The sequence below is a fragment of the Sturnus vulgaris genome, chromosome 4, assembly GCF_052056855.1.
Source record: "Sturnus vulgaris isolate bStuVul1 chromosome 4, bStuVul1.hap1, whole genome shotgun sequence".
NCBI lineage: Eukaryota > Metazoa > Chordata > Aves > Passeriformes > Sturnidae > Sturnus > Sturnus vulgaris.
This window is the reverse complement of record NC_142246.1, coordinates 64,514,646-64,536,195: the sequence shown is the minus strand read 5'-3', so window position 1 is coordinate 64,536,195 and position 21,550 is coordinate 64,514,646. Positions and strand designations below refer to the sequence as shown.

General features: G+C 38.9%; 1 protein-coding gene across 1 annotated transcript in view; it reads right to left on the bottom strand.

Moving 5' to 3' along the window:
- Positions 1-21,341, bottom strand: part of MGAT4D (MGAT4 family member D) — a 39,685-nt gene extending 18,344 nt beyond the window's left edge. The window contains exons 1-5 of the mRNA XM_088164147.1: positions 18,684-21,341; positions 6,551-6,712; positions 4,508-4,642; positions 2,629-2,762; positions 582-628 (exon numbers count right to left, since the gene is read on the bottom strand). Coding sequence (XP_088020273.1) covers positions 582-628; positions 2,629-2,762; positions 4,508-4,642; positions 6,551-6,698 — 464 coding nt within the window. The 5' untranslated portion in view covers positions 6,699-6,712; positions 18,684-21,341. The remainder of the gene's footprint in view (positions 1-581; positions 629-2,628; positions 2,763-4,507; positions 4,643-6,550; positions 6,713-18,683) is intronic.
- Positions 21,342-21,550: the final 209 nt, after the last annotated feature.

The following is a 21,550-nucleotide window of genomic DNA, read 5'->3' as shown; positions in this document are numbered from 1 at the left end:
CCCACCTCATGCTGCCCATCATGTAGTAGCATTTAAAATTATAAATGTAATCTCATTGCTGTCCCAAGTCTATTGCCTTCCTGAAAAATAGTTAAAAGAAGGAAACAAAGACATCTGGAAAAACATGGATGTGTTGTAGCACTTGGGGACATAGCTCAGTGGTGGCATTGCTGGGATAATGGTTGAACTCTATTGATCTTACAGGTGTTTTCCAACATAAGGAATTCTATGATTCTACAACAGATGCCAGATTACACTGCAGGGCTGTGTAGTCAGTGGGGACCTCATACATGTAGCCTCAGGTGCATGAATTGCATCATGAATTTCATGGGGAAAAGACTCAGGCTCAAGTAAATATTTATCAGAGATTTAAGCTGAGACCTTGACTGGTTAGTTAAAGCATATTTATCAAATAAGAAATATAAATTGATACACATACTCCTGTTCTCAATGTCACAGTGTGTTATGGCACACATACTCAGCCTCAGTTCCATTTCAGTGTTGAAATGTTCTAATTCTTTCCATAAAAGCTCTACGTATGTTCACACTGGTGGTTGAGTGTTACACTCTGGAGGACTTACCTGGTTTTAATACTTTCTGCAACACTCGTAACATACTCTGCATCCACCTAAAGAAAAGAAGGGAGTGTTTCATTAAAAATCACCCCTTTTTGTATTAAACAATACTTTGTAAGGAATAGGTATATGTAAACATGTAATTATTTTCTTTCCAAACAAACATGGTATGTTAGAGCAGCATTTTGATTAAGGAACAGTATGGGCTTTTTAAACCAACCATATTTTTAGTGTAGTTCACTTGGCTTCCAACTCTCTCCAGCTGCCATTTCTGCACTTTGTTTTTCACTGCTTTTGCAGAAGGCCAGGCTATTTTCTGGCTAAAATTCTGTTCAGCTATGCCAGTAAAGCACAGATATATAACTATCAGTTAAAAGAGCTGTTTTGGGTTAATCATCCAAAAATCACAAAAGAAGCCTAAGGGTGATGAGAAAAATCACCTAAAGCAAAATATTCTAAAGCCAGCAATACTTAAAATTTTTATTTGTTTTTTTCCTAATATAACAAACTTACAGCTCTTTGTTTGGAAATTTTGAGGACATTCATTATTGCTGTTTCATAAAACTAACAGTTATTGTGTGTCAAAGATATCTGTTAACTACATTAAGAGTGCAAGGCTTTATGAATGTGATTTCTAAATCAACATCATAACTGTCTTGGTTCAGACATTTTCTTAAAATAAAAAAAATTGTTTAATATATAATTGTTACCAATTATATATTAAATTCGTAGTAAGTAAAAAAATGAAGAACTGTGATAAGAACAAAAAACACCCAGAACTGAAAACTCCTTCTCAGTCAATAAGTTACCCAAGCTTAAGCCATGATGTAAACATTTACCTTAATCTTTTAAAACTTTGTGAGAAAAAGGAAGGTGTGGATTCACGACCAGTGAACACACCTGCCCTCCTCTCATAATAAAATGTTCTTATCACTTCTCAGATCAGCATGGTTATCTGCTCCAATTTACTGCATGAAAAAATGGAAGCTGTGAGAACATGACTTTTGGGCTGGGAGAAAAGGGAGAGTAATTCTTAGAATGGCAGTTTAATCCTAAATTGGCTGATATGGACTATTACTACAGCCACAGCTCCTGTTTGTTCAAAGTGACACATTAGGACTCTCCACAGTGGGAAGCTATTTAAAAGTTGACCCTTAAAAACTCACTCACAGAATCCTCTGAAGCCCTGTAATAAGAAGTTTACCTGAATGGCAGCCAGGCAAAGCTCATCACTGCCAAGGCTCCTCATTGGGAAATACCAATTGCAAAGTTCAGCTCCTAAAAACTATGCTGACAGGAACCACAGCCAATAAAACTGCTCCTCTGTACTCATCATTGTGATCCAAACAAAAAAGTGGAAGTCATGGCCAAACTTAAAGTGAACTATACTCTGACACTTTTACACCTGCAAAAGTGATGACTAAATAATAAAAAATAGCAAACTGTAACTGTTCATGAACACATGCATGAATTTAATGCTGTCTATGGAAGGACAAGGACATACGAAGAATAAATATGAAGTCTGAATAATTGCACAGTCATTTTACCTGGTAGAAGCTATTACTAGCTAATTCCCTTCTGCAACTTTTTGTTTCTGATGTAATCAAGGTATTTTTGAGTGAGGAAAAAAAAAGCATCCTTAATATCTTACCTTGAGCACTGTTTACTTTCCCAAACATGTTCAAGGCTCTTAACAGTTTTCTTTTGCATGGGAAATGCCAAAACACATGCAGAAGGCTCCAATATGTGGAGCTTTGCAAGATATGTTATCAAATCAGCAGATAAAGAATTTGAACATTTGTTAGACTAAGCTTACTTTCTTCATGTTCTATGGCACTTTTCTAGGAGGACTTACACTTCATTCTGGAAGCAGAAAACCTTACTTTCAGAGATAAATAATGAGTTCATACGGTTATGTTGGAAAATCTGATCCAATGATTGTACTGGTAAATGTAACACCAAAGGCCAAGCTAACAGTATTTTCCACCATTACATTTAGACAAAAATCTCCATATTTTCTATCAGCATTCTGCACCTTTCCATGCAAACTTACCTCTGCTATAAAGATGATTATTATGCAGTCCTCCTTTTGCTCTTCTGATAGTTGGTATAGTAGGGAATGCAATGTATCAATCAGGTAATTTTGTTTTTCCCTTTTCACTGTAGGAATACCCATCACTAGGGACACTGCAAAGAGAGAATGCCTCAAGCCATGTAATTTCAAGGGAAACTGAAATCACATTTTAATTTTGATGTGAACATGAAACTTGGTGACAGTTAATATTTCCTTAGCACTGTGACAGCATTTGCTCTACTCTCTGAAAGGAGAGACACCTCCAGATATGTTTAGTTTAGAGACACCTGTGGCTGTGATATAAACACCAGGTCTACACTTGAGAACTTGGAAATATCTCTACCTCTGGAAAACACATAAGTGTTTGCTACTGAGATTCAAAAGTGAGTATTGCAAAATAAGTGCTTGCTCTTGCTTTGGAGATCTAAGTAGGAAGGGTTAAACCAACACTGCTCTGGTGAGCAGGTTCTCATAGGAAGTGAATGCTGTGTATTTCAGAAAGGAATCCAAATCAAAAATCCTTCTGAGCAGTTTAATTGATATGCATCAATGGTTTCCAATATGCATTGATATGCGTGAATAAGAATAAAAGAGCTAAGATGTTCCTGTTAGAATTGAAATTGTCTCTGGCAAAGACTCCACCAGTAGCAAACCTATGCTGTATTACATTGCTGGACCATAAGCAGGATGCCTCTTTTTTTCATTAGTAATGAGCATTACTTAAATTAGCAGCCCAACATAGCTCAGTACATCTGTGGAATCTTAGTCCTTACATATAATAATGTATTAAAGATAATTTCTATTCAGCAATCCCAGAAGGCTGCTGAGGAAGCAAAGGTTTGAAATAAAACAGTAGGTGCAATTAGTGACCTGCTTCTGACTTTAACTTCCATGCCTGTGTCAGCTCAAAAGCACCCAAGTGCCAATATTCCTTCCCAGCACATATCCTGCTTAACCTTTGGGGTTTGTTTCATTTTATACTGAAGGTCAACCTGTACTTACTAAACTGCAGTCTATTGTGATTTTCCTGTACAAATAAAGGAAGATTAAACACAGAGTACTCTTTTATTAGTGACATTGCTCTACAGGCACTCCAGTAAAAAATACACTAGATCACACTGCTACAACTACACCTGCTAATAAGTAGGCTGTAGAAAGTTATCCATTGTCATGAGCATGGCCCAGGATTTGGGTTTTTTTTTAATTGAATCAAAAACACTGCCAATGTTTCTTCATATAAAGTCACCCTTAAAAAAAGTAAAAATTTCAACACATGACAAAACTCAGCAAAACGATTGACAAGTTTTTTCTTTGCACGTTCCTTTTACCTAAAGGACAGTTAGGACAATGCATTTAAAATTTTTATTATAGTTCACTGGAATTCATTAGGATTTCTACAGGTGTCAGCTGATTTCTCTTGTGCATGAAAAAGCTACATGGAAGATATATTAATATCCTTTAAATGATCACATTCCCTCTGCTTCTCACATTGGCAAACTGCATTATGAATTCACCTTGGCATCCTCATCAATGTTAATTTTGTGGGGAAAAAATGTCAGCTACTGCAACTTAGCCATATGAAAATATGATTAAAACAAATAAAAAGTCTTGTTTTTCAATTAAGATTAATTGTTATTGATATTTCAAAAGGTTTTCAGAATACTTTGAGATAAAGGCTTGAAATAGGGGTGGGCATTTTAAAAGTACTTTTGCTATTGCCATTAAAATTCATTTAGTTTGGCAACATTAGAAAGTTAAGGGAGAAAATCCATTCCAAACTTTTGGGTATGCTTCATTGCTAGAAATTAAAAATAAAAAACACAAACATAAAAAATAGAATCCAAACTTTATTTCCTACCTCCAGTTCTCTGTTGCCCAAAAATAATATTTGGGAAAATTGCATCTTCATATTTTTCAAGGTGAGGGAGATAGTAGTACACATTTGTAAGATGCATGGGGAGTTTTCTGGGGAAAGTTTTCTGCTTCTTATCACCTTGAAGACAACAAACACAGAGGTACACATAAAATAAAAAAGTGAGCAGGGAAGCCTATCCTTCACCTGTTTTGCTCAACTGAGCACTGGCAGATGACCACCCACAAGATTATTCAATCAGAACTATTCCTCAGAAGTGATTATATGTCATATGTATTACATTAGAATAAACTGAGCGTTTCCCAGTACAATTCCTTCCCACTCAGGTGGTGGTTCAGAGCTCCAAGCTTGAACATCCTGGGAATACCATCTGTATTTCCCTGTGCCTGCACAACTGCAGTATTGAGTCATCTTAAAACAGTTAGTAGTTATTTTAAAGGCAGCAGTAAAAAACTGTTTGGTTTTGGGTTTTTTATTTTACAAACAATTTTTAAATGAAAACCTGAAACACAGATTCTGATTAATAACCTTCTTAACTACTTAATAAACTTAAATGCTTTCCCCAAAAAGCAAGACACGGTGGTTTTCACATCTCAAGCAGAAGTTCTCACTTTATAACAAGTCCTGTGGTAAAAAGAATGACACATACAGGCCTTTAAAAACTATCCAAGAAACAAAAGGCTGTAGCAGTTAAGAGAAAAGTAGGTATTTTATTTTTCTTTACTGCTTTATAATAATGATGAAAGCAACAGAACATTTATTGACTGGGATGGAAAGTTACTTTGCCCAAGAAATAAATTTAAGGTAACTCCCAAAATGTACCACCCTTAGATTAAGAGAGAAAAGGCTTACTGAATGGGCAATATTTTAAGTTTTTCAACTTCTAAAAGATACTCCACTGAAAATTAGGACTAACAAGAGATTTCCTACCTTACAGAAAACAGTTTTAAAAAAAAAACCCAAACAACCACGTATATCTGCCCAGACATTTTTGTAGGAGACACCCACAAGTCCTTCCACACTGTTAAACCATTGAATATACTGGAATTTTGCTGCATAGAAACCACCTTCACAACTTTTCAAGACTTTCCTTCTTTACTTGGAAGCAACACCTTCAAGTATTGGGCAAGTGAGTTTAGTTCAATTGACTACAATAAAACTTTCAGTTTTGGTTGTATAATAAAACATGGCTGGAATGGGAAGCAGAAGGGCAAGCAAAAATAAAAGGAAAATTATTCAGCAATTTTAAGAAACTTCTGCCTTAAATCCTGTGAACTGGCAGATTTAATACCTTCTGAAATTCAGCTGGCTCCAATAAGAATCAAAAGCAGGGGGAAGGGGAACTTGCACTCTCCTGTACTGCTATTATTGTGCATTAGGCAGTAACTCTGCCCACAGTATGTGGGGTTACTGGGGGTTGACAACATGACTCTAAAGCTCCTAAAGTCACTACCCTGGCAATGCTCAGCCCTTTGTGAATGCATGTCTGAACAGTCCCAATGAATTAATATTGGATAAACGGGCAAAAACTGGCAGGGTGAGAACAGAAGAAACAACTCTGACTATACAAAAAAGAAATGCACATTGTTCTTTCTGCCCCTGTAGCAGTCCTGGCTAATTCCCTACTCTAGTCTGATTATCAGCCTGCTGTACTGAATAAAAATAAAGATTGTTAAATGGTAGTTTTCAGTCACATCCAGACTCTTTCTGAGGTTGGGGTAAACTATGAAATGCCTCCAGCACAGAGATGCCTCTTCTAGTTTGCCTTCTCTCCTCAGAGAAGAAGACAGATTCTGCACAACTACATAATTTATTTTAGGTGACAAAATCAAACTGTCAATCTATTGCATCTAACTACAGTGTGCAGGTAGATAGAGATGTACAACAGTCTGTAAGGTAACTAAAAAGTTGAATTAAATGAAGGGAAGAATCCAGATCACTTTACATGTTGGTGTCCTAAAAAACAAAACAAAAAACAAAGAAACAAAAAACAAAAAAAGAAAACCACCAAAGAAAGCCCCTACAAACCTGTGTAATCTTCTGTCATGTTCATTCTTCTTGCCACTATATGTTTCATTTCATCTAGGACACTGCTCAGTTCTTGTGATCTTTTTTTATTTTCCTCTTCAGCATTCAATAGTCTTTGCTGAAGTTTCAGCAACTGGTCTTGGTTCATATCTAAGTCATCTTCTGCAATAAGAACATAATTTCTTTTCTAAAAGGTGATTTATATGATGGAATGAAGTTAAAAAATAGAAGACGGTCCAGAAGATCACACCACCAAAGCGCAAAACAAAAATGTTTATTCAGTAGTTTGGAAGAGTGTCAAGAAGATAGAGTTTAGGCAGCACAGCTGTGTAAAAGTAAATTGAAGACAAAACCAAGAATACTAAATCCATAATAAGGAAAAAGTCAGTGAAAGACTGAGTTGCAGGAGAAGGTGCTGTGTTTTTCACCAAATAACAAATCATGACGACCCTTTTCACACTGAAAAGTATAATTATGTAGCAGCTTGTCTTGTGTATCAAACGCTATTAAGAATAAAACAGATACTAGAAGAATTCAGTCTTCATCTATGAGTTACAAGGTGTCTGGAGTATGTTAAGAACTATTACTAGAGGTGGTTAATAAAAAGCAAAACTCCAATAACATCAGCCCTTTGCAACAGAGAGTAAAGAAGGTAGAAGGGGACTTCTGCCTCATTTTAAAATGTTTTATAATGCTGCTTCTTTTATTGGTCTCGTGGTTTAGTTGGTTGGGTTTGGTTTTTTTCTTAGATATATGCTGTTATTTAGAGACTTCTCCCATTCTATCTGTGGGCTGTGCTAAGTTTTATCTGTGGCAGCTCTTGTTTTCTAGAACACACCATTGTGTCTCTGGAAAAGTGAATTCCCAGGGATTCTAATCTGTAAAACACACTACGAGCAAAATGCAGAGGTAACACAAATTTGTGAGGATTTGCAGAGGTGTTTTACACTGAATTAATTTGCATTTTGGATAAACAGGGGGGTTTATTTGCATTAAACACAAGTCCTTAATTTAATCAATAAATGGGTGATTGGAAGACTGAAGTTTAAAACATCTAGGAAAAAAGTGGATAGAAAAAAGAAACAAGATGCATACTATCATCATTTACCTCATTAAAATTTTAAAGGATGTTTAGTAAAATCCCATTAAATGAATGCTTCCTAAAATTTTTGACACTCAATGTTTTGACTTGCAACAAAGTCATTAATATTTATGAGTATGTTATACTATGGAGCTATGAACATAAATTTAGCATTGCTGAAGGGAGGGGAAACCTGGTTTATTTCAGCTTCATGCAACAAGACACTTCTACTTGATTAAGTAAGCTTCCCTAAGAAAACTGGAGAGCAAATATTAAAAAAAAAACCCAAAAAACAAATGGAAGGTCAAAACCAATCAAGAGTCTACCTCTAAAAAACATAAAATAGGTTGAAATAGATTTCAAATTAAAAAAATCTATCACAAGGCATATCAGGCTACAGAGCTAGAACCCAAACAAGCAAAATTTTTTGGCATACCTAAGGACGTGGTCACAGCACCAAGTCTGACAAAGTTCAAGCAGCATTTAAACAACACTCTCAGGTACAGGGTGTGACTCTGTGCAGGGCCAGGAGCTGGACTCAATTATCCTTGTGGGTCCCTTCCACCTAAGCATATTCTGGGATTCTAGGTAAAGGTTTCTTCTCCTCTCTTGGTGAGCTGAAGATGAATCACTCTGATGGGCTGAGAGCATTTCACTGAATTCCCTTTCTAGGAAAAGTCAATAGGACTACACTAGCTACAAGCCATGGAAGCAAAAGCAGACCCAGCCACCTCCCAGACACAGTGACAGCACTCAAAAGCTTTTGCAGTGAATTTTCAGCTCTACTGTAGCTTTCCTCTGACTGTTAACTACACTTTGGCATATAGACCTATTGATACTGTAATTCTAAGAGAGCAACACTTAAAATGGTTTTAAATGCCCTCTTATCTCCAAATAGATACATTTTATAAATATAAAACTTCCTGCACTGAAAATTGAAACTGTTTAGAAACAATACCAATCTCTAAAGCAAATACTCATTCTTAAAGCCAACTGATTATTTCTCTTAGCTCTACACACATATACTTCCTGTACGATCATAAATGCTTCCAGTCTTTTCAATGATTTCTGGCAATATCTAAGAGCTGTGGAACAATTCATCACTATCTGCTCCTAGCACTCAAACAGAAAAGAAAAGGTGAATTTGGAGTGGAAGAAAAGAGGGAAGAAAACACTTCAAAGTCCAGCAGTAAATCTTGTTCCTATTTCTTGACTACAAGCTATGTTGCTTATCATACCTAAAGACTGTTTCCTTTAGAAACTGAAATTTGGTTAACGGCCTCCTTAAAAGAAAAAAAATATAAGCACACTAACTGCAAAAGATCTCGTCATACTCTGTGCTTGGAACCACTGCTCACTGTTCAGGTTAATGAGGCATATTAAACTACTGAGGCATGCATTGCACTAATAACTGGCAGTTTATTATCTCTCTATAACAGATCTAATATGAAATACCTTTCTGAACCTTGTTACATGCTTTGCACGCTCAGGTTTTGTGCTCTCTGATTAAGGAAGGAAAAAAAATTCCTTAAACAATGCCTCTGTCTCAGGTCAGAACAACAAGTTCTTAGGCAAACACTTAAATTCAACAACATGCATTACCTTTAACTATTTTGTTTAGATTCTTACAGCACAATATTATTTGCATCTTCCAAAATATTAGAGACATCTACTCGCCTTTGACAGTGTCTCCATCAGGAGCTACAAGGCAGTGGAGGCACTTTGCATTAACCCAGGGACATCAAAGAAAAGCACTGTGCCAGCAATTTGGGAAAGGGGAGAGAGGGTTCATCTATTCCCATACAGGGCATACTAGGAAGAGAGTCAGAATACTTTCAGTGTTAAAACAAACACACACCTTACAGAGTTAAAGGCAGATAAAAGTTAATAACTGGATTTAAAGATCTCAAAATATTGTCTAATGAACATGGACTCAGTCTTGAGTTTGGCACAGAATACTTTTTATTGAACAATTTACACGTTGTATCTGAAAATAGATAAGCAAAGTTATTTCAAAGAAAATACAGCTTAAGCTCTAATAATGTTTTCTTCAATGTCAGCAAACAATCCTCATTTTAGACTTGTCTTTTCCTATATTTGAGTATAGTGAAAAGTGCTCTTAAAGCATTCAGTCAGAACACCACCATATAGGAAAGCAATATTATTAAAATAAGTGAAAAAAAAAATAGAAATTTAATAGATATTTTATGGTGTTTGCCCATAATCGGTATATTTTGGTTTTAAGTTAGTACTCATTCACTTCAAGCAATTTCTATTGCTTTGTTCTGGCTGATATTTTAAATATTTAAGTATTTCACTTTTTTCCTGAGGTAGCAACAACTACTAAATCATACACACATTTAGTTAAATGCCTAGTCACCGACTAAGGTATTTCTAGACTCTGTTCTTCAAGACTGAGCACAACACTAGGAAAGCACAAAGGTCATATGGCTACACTTGTTTAAGGTTATGGGGAGACTGTACAGCAAACAAAAAGAGGTCTGAAATGGTCCCTTATCCTTTCCTCCACAAAACCCAACAATAACTGGCTTCCTTTTGTACCTCAAGATTTATGGCTAAGTTCTTCTACTCTTTAGGCACAGTGCTGCCTGAACAGCAAGAAGCAGCAGAATCTTCGTTTAGTAAAGTAAACACTTTGAAGCCAGTACAACTACACAGCTTTTAGTCTTGGACATGAATTTTGATATAAAATTTTGGACTAAATACTAAGCTTTAAGTGGATCATTTGTAGCTGTTATATGTTGGAAGGGATTTTTGAAGCCAAAAATGCAGAACTACACAAAGAAACTGAGTAAGCAATTGATGGACTGAAAAACTCTTTCCTTATCACACTCTACATTTCAGCCACAACCCAACTGCATGTTGAGACAAAATCTGAATGTGCAATAACCTCTGTTTGCTCTCGGTGCCACTGGAAGGAAATGTACACATGGAGGGAAGATGTAGCCTACCACACAGCTGGGAAAAGTGGTGGTTAAACACAGCCTAGCAGTTCTAGAGAAGACAGGAAGATTGGCTTCTGCATGTTCAGAAATCTGGATAAGCTGTATTGGCTGAAGTAAGGGCAGTGTAATTCAAGACTTCATTATCAAGTCTGTCAATTTGCCACTATTTAATTGAAGTTTTGAGCCAGAGTATGCCAGTTGGAACTGGACAGAAAACCCACAAAGAACTCCATCACAAATGACACAGTCTCCTGGGGAGCTGCACTTGGCTGCACAGCTGAAACAAAGCATAACATCATAGGCAGAAGATGACTGAAATACAAGAAAAGTGCAATCATGCTGTCTGGACTAGCATGTACATGAATGTATTTCATCTTGTGGAACAAATTAAAAATGTAGATGTTAAAAAAAATTTATGATCCTTACATATACTTCTGTGAATGTCATCATATGAGCAGTTTGTCTCTTGTTGATCCCACTCCAAAGGAATAACTAAAGAAATTCAAGTTCCACAGCGTTTGACCCAACATGTGCATATTGACATGCCTAGATCCTTGTGACATCATATTTCAACATCAACTTCTCCTACCCTCCAGGCAAAGCTTATGTTTAATTTAATTGGACAAAGTATCCCACAAATTTAGGTGAAGAGGGCAGCAACACATTACAAATCAATTCAAAGAGATTTAATCTTGTAACCCTTGATAGCAGCCTGAAGAAACACTGCCAAAAAAAATCCAATTTACCTCATTGCTGTGACTTACAAAAAGTTCATAATGAGTTTATAATGTGGTTTTGCCTCCTGTTTTACAAGTAGGGAAAAAATTGCTACCTCCTTACATCTAATATTTTTTTTGTATACCCGTGATTTATTTTTTTACGGATTAGTATTTACATGGAAAACAATAGCTAAAACTGTGAGAAAAATCACAACATATATTCTAAGTTGTATACTATTTCTCAGAACTCTATATGAAGAGTGTTTTTCTGAGAAGAAACAATTTTGGTCAGGTGAATTAACAAGTGAATTGTAACTCAGTTTCGCAAGCAGAAACCTCTGCATCATCCTAACCATAGCCTTTCCTATGCTTAGATACAAACTCGTTGCTTCAGACAGGTTTGGCTTGGGGCCTGGAGAGGGACCAAAAAGTTCCCAGCGAAACCATGCAGGACATGGAAGAGGAATTGCCCAGCTGAGTGCTGGCTAACAACAGCCTGTGTTCACAAGCACTCCAGTGGATGCTGAAGGAATCACCACACAACTTCAGACACAGCTTTCGCTGAAGATCTGATCATTACCAGTTGTGTCCACAATTACTTTTATCTCTTTTTTTTTTTTCCTGGCCACAAAAATATCAGAATACATAGTATGAAGCCTTTGCTTATATTTATAAAGCAATGGAAAAAGTGATTATAAAAACATCTTCCTAATCATAGTTAAAATATACTCTGTATTGTCCACAATAACTGAAGTCTAGTGGCTGTGGTAGATTCTGATCTTTTATTTTTAAGTGAATGAGCAAGAAGCTTCTTCCCTGCTATGCCAGTTTTAGTTTTGTGTACTTGATTTTAGTCTCACAACTCCAAGTCAATACTCAGGCTGCACATAATAATCACAAGCAGCACCAAAGAGCCAATTATTTACTGTTGTCATTGACAGCAAATACATTTCAACTCAAATCTCCCAACCTACCTTTATTGTAAGACATTTAAAGGTCACTGACTTAAGCTATTGATTTTTATTTGCACAGAAATTGGGACAGAGCCAATATCTGATTTAAACTTCTAATATTCAAGGCTGAAGGGTTCTGAGACTGCAGACAAACTGAACAATAGTTTATGGGACTATTAAGTATTTTTATATTATATAAGTATATAAAAGAAGAATATACTTCTAAGAATATATATATTCTCATATAGAGGAAGTACTTAAGACCATTAGTCTTGAGCTCGGGTGCCCTGTCCTAGTTTTACCAAGCTTATTTACTATCCCAAAATCACTGCTTTTCAAGAAACAATTAGCTAGACAGAAACCTGAGGGAATACTACAGACTACTGCTGCTTAGTGTGATAGATTGTAGTCAAAAATCAAGAGCAGCCTAAACATTTCAACAGGCAGAGCAGAGAAGTTAAAAAAAGTTCTAGAAAATGCATGAAAGAAAATGAGCCAGAAAACATTTGACAAATGAGGGAAAGAGCTCGGAGCTGAGAAGCTGTAACAGTACTCACAATAACTGGTGGGCTAAGTAAAAAAGGCATTAAAAAAGAAAACACACATCATAGTCTGAGATGCACCAAAAGTGGAAATTCCTGTAGTGCTCCAAGTATAACAGTGGAGAGCAAATTCAGCAGCGCAGAAGGAAAAAACCGGAGGTTTAACAACATTTAACAACATTACCTCTCAGCAGAGATATCTGCCTGTTTCCAGAACAAAAGATTAATTTCAAACCACTTTCTTAAACAAATACCCTGTGACAACAACAGAACATTAGTGGGTTTGCTCCCAATGCTTCTCTTCTCTGTAGAAAAAAGTAACAATGTCTGTTGTTACCTACACCTGGCTGTCTCCTGGATGGGTAGAAGGTTTGTCTTCTAACACCCCTTGGGAGCAAAGACTATACTTTCAGTAAAATAAACTTAATAGAAAGTCATTCACCACATACTACTATTTTCCCCTTTAGTTAATAATATTAACTATTTTATTTACACATTTGTGAGATTTACCAAGCTTAAGAGAGTCTAAAGACTACATATTCACATAGGCAATGGTCAACAGTTTGCCAAATAACAGGGTCTAATAATAATAGTAATTAGGAAAATTATACCATCTGAGAGGAATTAGTTACTCAGTTTACTGTGGAGGAGGAGCCAACTGTGCAAAGAGAAATTAAGACAACACATATACACCACAACACACATTATCCCTCTTGCTTAAAACAAACAAAATACAAACAAAATCCCAAAGGAAAACAGCCCAGTATGGAACGTCAGAGTAACATCAAAAAGAAAGTTAGATGAAAATGTGATGCCAGTAATGGAGTCCCAAAACATGAGCCACAAGACAACACAATGGTAACTGCAGATTTGACAAACATTTTCATTCTGATGTCTCTTCGATCTTAGTCTCCTAAGACACGTCCCTCATTTTTCCTTCCCCACTCCTAGCAGGAGTGCCACTGAAGAAAACATAAAATGTTGTAAGAAAAACAACCATACAGTTGATCTAAAAGGCAAGAGGATCAACACTTCCTTGACTCTATTAAATACGCCATTGTGGGACCAACATCTCTACCAATACTTTTATTTGCTGCAGCAATAATTAATATAAACAAATTATCTGCTCATCCCAGAAATTATTAATTGGTATATTCTAATTCTTCTGCACCTATAAAACCAAACCTATTATAAAGGTGTACGTGGCAAACACCCAAAGATCCACTCTCTTTTCCTCACCCCAACCATAACAAACCATGTCTGCAAGTCTCAGAAATCCTATTTGGAAAGACCTTCTCATTTCCTTTTGGAAAATACAATAGGTTTTATCTATCCTATATCAGCTCAGAATCTTAGACGTGCCTTTATGGAGATCTATCTGGCACATGCCACCTACGTAACCTACTAAAAAGACAGCATATCATTTTAAAGTATAGAAATAAAATATAAAAAATCAGGTTTTTTCCTTTGCATTCTGGTCCTGGAAATATGTACAAGCGACTGTACGTGAGGCACAAATACAATTACAGGATGGATAACGCTACTTTATCCTCCACGACGATGAAATCAAAGCTGCTTTAAAAGTGACAGTCACAGCACTTACGTTTAGATTTTTCTTTCCATCTTAATGCAAGGTGATTGTCAGAAAAATAGGGGGGAAAAGGGGGAAAAGAAAAGTTAGAGGAGAAAAAAAAAGTTAAAAAGAAACTTTTAATGTTTCTTAAACTTAGGGTGGTATAATAGGGTAAGCACGGCCCAAGGATCCAGCCCTGTGAGCTGTTTCACAAGGTGGTGCCTGGGTGCAGTAAAGCCGCGACCCCGGGGGAAGAGCAGGCGAGCTCAGCCTTACACGCGGCCAAGCCTCGAGGCCGCACAGGTCCCTCTTTTGCACAGCACACCCGGAGAGCCGAGCGGCTCCGCAGCTCCGGGAGGGGACGGGGGACCCGCCGCAACCCCGGCCATGCCGTGCCCTGCCCGCACGACCCCGCTGCCCGCGGTAGCGCCGGACGCGGCTCCGTGCGGGCGCAGCGGAGCGGGAGCCAGCGCTCGCTGCCCCGGCCAGCGAGATGGGCACAGCGGCGGCCACCGCGCTCCCCGCCCCGCACGGACGGGACCGGGCACCCCCGCTCTCACCTCGGCTCGCCTGCCACACCGCGTACCACAGCAGGGGGAAGGCAGCGCCGAGGCACAGCGCCGGCAGCACCTGCCCGAGCCGCAGCCGCATCTCCCGCGGGCGCTGCCCGCACCGACCCCCGCTGCCGCCTCCACCCGGGCACCGCGGGCCGGGCGTGTTCGTGCCGAGCAGCCCGGCCCTGCCCTGCCCGCCCCCTGCGCCCGGGGCACGTCCTGCCCGCCTCGCTGCTCGCCGGGCGGGGCCGCACCGCTCTCCGCTGCACGGCGGCGCTCCACGGGGCGTCCCCCGACAGACGGGCACCCGCTCCTCCCGCCACCCTGCTTTCCCCCGGGGAACATTAGCGCCCATCCTAATTCGCAGTGTAGAGCAGAACCCTTCTCTGCCCTCAGCATCACACCGAAAAACCTCTTGACTACGGCAAGCACAGCCTGTTTTCACGGCAAAAACCGGCACTTTACGAAGTGTTGTTAAGCCCAAGTCATATGATTGAAAGGAATAAGATGAACATGATTTCAAGCAGGTGCTGTGAATCTGCTTGTAGATAGGGCCAGAGACTTGTAGATAAGGAAGTAACGGGAGAAACTACTAGCTGCAGAAAACGTTATTAATTGACACAGATTGCTGCTCAGCCAAGATCATGCTTAATTCCCAAACTTCGAGAAAAAGAATAAAGCCTTCATAGAGCTATCTTATGCAAGGAGTGGTGTAGGTGTGGTTGTGTGCATGCTAAGGTGTAGCAATTAGACAGACTGGACTGACACCATCATCAGTCCTTTGTTAAAAACTTTTCACGCCTTCTCCCAGTGGACTTCTCTCAAGCAACTCTGACTCTTTTCCTCAGAGGCAGCTCCACACAGCACTGACTCCTTGTCTCCTCTCCACAAGTTTCCTTTTGCATGACTGGCCAGCCCCAAGCCGTCCCTTACCCAGCTGCCTAACCATCTCTGGCCCTCACACAACAACTTTTTACTTTATCTGTCTCTTGCACGGCCACAAGTCCCTTCCTCCCTACAGCACAGCCAGCAGACCCCGGTTCTTAAGCTCCAACTCTACCTGTAACTCTAACTCTCAGCTAGCTGTCCCACTCTTTTATAACCCCCATCCTCACTTGTCAGGCAAGGCTGTCTCCACTTCTCAGTAATCAGTACAGCTGTAATTCATTGAGGAAAATTGCCTTCTGCACTATCCCTACAAACCATCTTCCCACACTAACGGGAACGTGTAGTAGGTGAATCGGGAAGTCTGTGCCTTCCAAGTACCTCAGCCAATGGGGAAAGAAAGAGGGTGAAGTGGCTGGGAAAATCAGGATCATAACAGGGCTGTGTCCTCCAACAATCTGAAAGACCTCATAGGAAATGCCTCATGGTCTCTCCCTTCGTTCACTAATAAAGTTACAGGACTCCTCTGTCTGGTTTTTGGACGTAAACCTCTCATGATGTGAATTCTTTCTGCACAAATTGTAATGGTCAACATTATTTTGCTCATTTAAAACCAATGGGGCGTTTGTTTGCATATTGCTTATAAGACTGTATCAGGAAACCCAGCTGAGTACAATTAATACATGCATTTAGCACAGTCACAGAATCAGGCAAATAAACCACGCTTTTCAGTTCACCTTTAAAGAGGAAGGAGGGCAAGCAGCTGCAAAATCTAACCTGATGAAAGTCTAATGGTACATTGGTACCTCTACACTGGTACACTGAAGTATTACACTTCAGCCATTGTACCTTGGTTCACACATGTGCCTTCCAATTTAGGCATGCACACCTGTTTGCCTTCTCGGGCCTTCAGCAATCCCTAAGGAAACAAAAAATTAGTTACTGTTTAGAATATGTCTTCTACAACATAGTTTATAAGGGGAACAGATGCCTTATTTACCAAGGTCCCTGGAACCACCTACAGCAACACAGTTCTAATAGAACCACCTATGTTTTATAAGAAAAAATGTTCCTCCTTCTTAAACCTGATTAGCAGGTATTTAGTGGCTTTTTCTTTGACATGTTCTCTAGCTGCTCACAAATCTACCTTTCATTCTACACCTATGATAAAGAAAGTATGGTTTCCCATTCTGTGCTGCAAACATGCAAAGGACAGCTTCAGAAATCAGACTGGACTTGGGTAGCTCTCAAAAGCTCCCAGTAAACTTTTTGTTATCTACTTCCTTAATGTATTATTAGCATATATAATTCATTACCTTATTTATCCAGAGGACATAGTATTTTAGATAATTTTTATTCTAAAAATATGCTCGTATTATTAATACAGTATCACTTCCTTCCTTTCCTCTATTTGCTTACTTAATAATTTACCTCATTTTGTGCCAAACCCCCAAATCATTTGTGAGGGTGCGGTGCAAAGCAGTGCCAAATCCTACAACAGTTGTGTCCAGACACGGGCGTGCTGGAGTTCTAATGTCAATGTTGCCTTTATGTGCCACTCTTTATAATAACAACAGTATAACTATGTTCCTTTTTGGAAATGTTACTCTTCATAAATTGTATATTGCTGCTCTGGCAAGGTTAGTGTGACCCTCCTGTGTTTGAATTATGATATGGATGGGTTTACATCTCTGTTTACTAATTACTTTGAATTATAAATGTTATTATTCATTAAAAATGCAGGAGACTGCTAGTAGCCTGCATCAGTATACACATGAACTAAAAATCCCAATGGGGGTCCATAAATTACCATGAAGCCTTGAGTTAGACCTCACTATTCCTGTCCTGTACCCATTTGCTATAAACTTCCCTCTGCCTTCTGTTTCTGTGCCTTTGAAATTTTTACTGAGAAATCTGTAAGCTACACTTTGGATATGGATTATAATTGGCTAATAAGATGCAATGCAATCACGATGTAATCCTCCCCTACTGCCTCCCCATCACCATTTCCCTCTCCTGGTTAATAAACTAAAAGCTCAGGGCACTAATTTTGATGGAGGGTCAATGTAGATTTTGGCACATTTGCAGTAAAATAGAGATTTAGAACTAAGAGGAACAAATTATCATTAAGTATACCCCAAATAATGAATAAAATGTCTTTATTAGCTAGTGTTCTATCTGTAAAATAATAAAGCCAAAGAGAACATGTAAATGATGTAGCCAAGCAGGAGGGCTGCTGAAGATAAGATTAACAGAAATCTAACACGAGTAAGGAACAAAAAAACCCCAAACAAACAAGATTATCACATATTTCCAGAAACCAATAAGAAACAGTGTGCAGGGAAGGTCTGTGGAGACTGCCATTGACTGCATTTGATGTTTTTCATTAAGGCAGCAGATAGAGTTACTCAGCCATGCTGAGTTATTGGTGACAATTTACTTGATGCTCACTTCACAGACTAGCTCATTAACTTACAATGAGGTAGTGCATTAAAACAAAACATAACTCAAAACAAAAATCGAAATCTCATGAATGAAACTGTCATGAGCTTCCACTGCATTTGCACCTACTTGCAAACAGGGTCCCTTATCTGTTTCATGCTTTCACAGTATCTCCCTCCCAGGGCTTTCTCCATATGTTATTTCACGTGCTCAAGAACTGTACACAACTGGAATAATTTGTGCTGAGGGTTTTGGGGGGGTGTTAATTGTTTCAGAGCAGTTTTACCTCCCATTAGCAGACTTTCTGCATTCTTGGCAAAGTGATTATCTTTAAAAAGACTCTGTAGAAGAACATGTTGCTGAGTAACTTTTAACACTTCACACTAAGCAAGTGATTCAGGGGACTGGTTCTCCTTACCTACAAGAGAGAGCTCCTAGGCTTGTCCTTGTGCTTTTTAACTGTGTATCTTTTCTTGCCCAGGTGATTGCTCCATATTGTGTAGTTTTCACACATCTGTGTGTAAGCAAGAGTAGAGATAAGAAGCATTAAAATAAATATTTGAGCAAATACAGGCTCCTGGCTGAGCCAAGCAGTGGATTATTTTGCATGTCCTTCATCTGCAAAGGTACATGAACAAAGAATAACTACCAGTAATAATACATCATAGTTGCTGCCATGGAAAGTTTTCTGACTAGAGACAGATCCAACTGCTACTGCTGGTTATTTGCCCTGCTGTCACCCAAGAAATGGGATTTTAAAATGTAAACAGGTTATGATCTTTACTTCAACCAAAGTCTCTATGAAGATAAGACTTGAAGGCAACTACTGACCACAAGAGGAAGGTAGAATTCTTTTAAGGTACTGCATGGTATTTTTGACAGTCTTAATATAATTTATTAATTGACTGAACATGATGATACAGAAGCATCTGTAAACTCACATTTTAGAAATGCTTAATTTAAACCAAGACCTTAAAATCTGTCAAGCTTACCTCGACAAATCTAATTATATCACAGAGAAGTGTTGTGCAATGTACTGTCAACATCAGATACTTTACACATCAGTCCTGTAGACTGGAAGCAAAGAGAACTGAGAAAACAATAGTCCTGTATTGTGTGTATGTACTGTTACAGTAAATCACAAAATTCAAATTACAAAATTCCAAAACATGTAGTGAAAGTTATTTTGGTTCTTAACATTCCACACCAAATGTAATTTCTGTTTAAGTATAAATATAATGAAAAATATTCATATTGGTATGAAGCTATTTAATCCCTTAAAAGATCCCGTGGGAAGTGAAACCCTTGAAGCAGCAGCACAGTTTAATTTTGATATTAAAAAATCAACAAGTCTCATCAGCTAGAAATTTCCGTGTTGTCTGTGCAAACCCACGCTTTAAGGATGCACCTGCTGGACTTCCTAAAATTCCAGTAGCTCCTACTTTAAATGAACTACCTCAGTGCAATCCATGCGTGGGCGTAAAGACTGTCAGGAAGGACCTGACCACCCTTGCATTTCTCCACATTGTTGCAATTCTTCTGCCTTCCCAACATCAAACTCACACACTTCTGCTGCTGTTGCAGCCAGGACTCCTCTGACAAGAAGATTTCAGCCCAGTTATGTTTAAATATCACAGCAACTGTGCCAAGTTGCCAGATGGGAAGTATAGCACAATCGTTTTTTTCCCAAATATTTGCTCAGAGTTGTTTCATATACAAACTAGGTGGGAGCTGTAGCTTACACCCAGGTCCTGCAGTACAACATATTTCTTTCCTCCGTTTCTGTTACCAGTTCTTAGGCACTGAATCTTTGATTTTTTAATATGTATTTCCTGGGGTTTGGCTACCTTGGAACAACTTTATACAAGTAATGTGATAAAATCACCATGTCATCTTGTCACCAAGTAAGAATACTTTCAAATAGAGATAAATACTTTCAAGCTTTATTTTCATGCAATGCTCCAATGCTTTGAAAGTCGGATTTCTCCCTAAGCAGTTACATTGCCTCTTAACACACAACATGCACCCCCTCTCCTCACAGTTTTTGAAAGTAGGAATAAGATATGCAAACAATTGAAGTTCACACATCAATGGTTTCCCCACATGAAACTCTGCACCCCTATGAGTGAAGGAACCCAGAGAGAGGATGCCAAACAAGTCGCTCCATGCTCTGAAATCCTCTGTGGGACATAGGCCATCAGACCTGCTGTGTGGCTTTTGATTTTGTGTAAAAGTTACTTCAATTTCCACACATCAAAAACCATATGAATGCAATCAAGCAAGCCTGCCAGCTCCCTTTCAACACCCCCAACTTTGCATACAATTCTGTGTTCAAGCCATGTTTACTGAAACAATCAATTACAATACAATGGAAGTAGTCACTGAAACGAAATGGAACACTCAGGCTGACCCTCCATTCAGCAAATGCAAGGCAGGATCCATGGCAACACACTCCTTGAAATCATCTAGCCCAATTGCTGCAAGATGTGGAATATATAAAAATTTTCTTAAGAAAGAATATACTCTGGTGTTTTGATCTTTTATCTACTTTCAAGCCTTACCAGCGAGAGGGGAGATTTAACTCAACTCATGAAAGAGAGAGCACTCAACAAGCTCTAGGTGACATCCAGGTGTTAGGAAAACAAATTACTTTTCGGTAAAATTGTCTTAAGGTTTGGGGCTGGACAGGCTTCAATGTTGTCAGATGCAGGGGAGGTTTACAAAGCTCGGGAAGAAGGATGTACCACTGTGGTGTCCCATAGTGTGCACCAAAAATGCAGAGTTTAGGGGCACAAGGACATCTGGCAGAACTGCCAAGACAAGGCAGAAACAAATGAAGACAAATCTGTAATTGTGCTCCAGCAGGGTAACAGGTGATTCCGGCAGGGACCGATCCCGAGCAACCCACAGAGCACCGACCCCAAAAACCCACAAAAGAGAGACTGAGCGCGGGATTAATTAGCATGAGAAGAGAAAGAATAATTAAAATACTGATTCATGAGAGAACTGTGTAACTTGTAGCCAATAAACACTAACTCCTTTGTCTGCTAAAATGTATAAATAATAAAAATCCTGATAGTTTGGGCACTTGATCTGTGGATTATCAGAGGGTTGTGTGACTCTGGAACAGACACCCGATGTTTCTCCTGAGTGTGTCATTTCTGGCTTGCTGCACACCGGGCGATCGATCCGGCCTGCGGGCAGCGCTGCCCTGCCCGGCGCGGCGGGGCTGGAGGCAGCAGGACCGCCCGAGGTCGACACCTGGCACTGCGAAAGGGAAAGGCA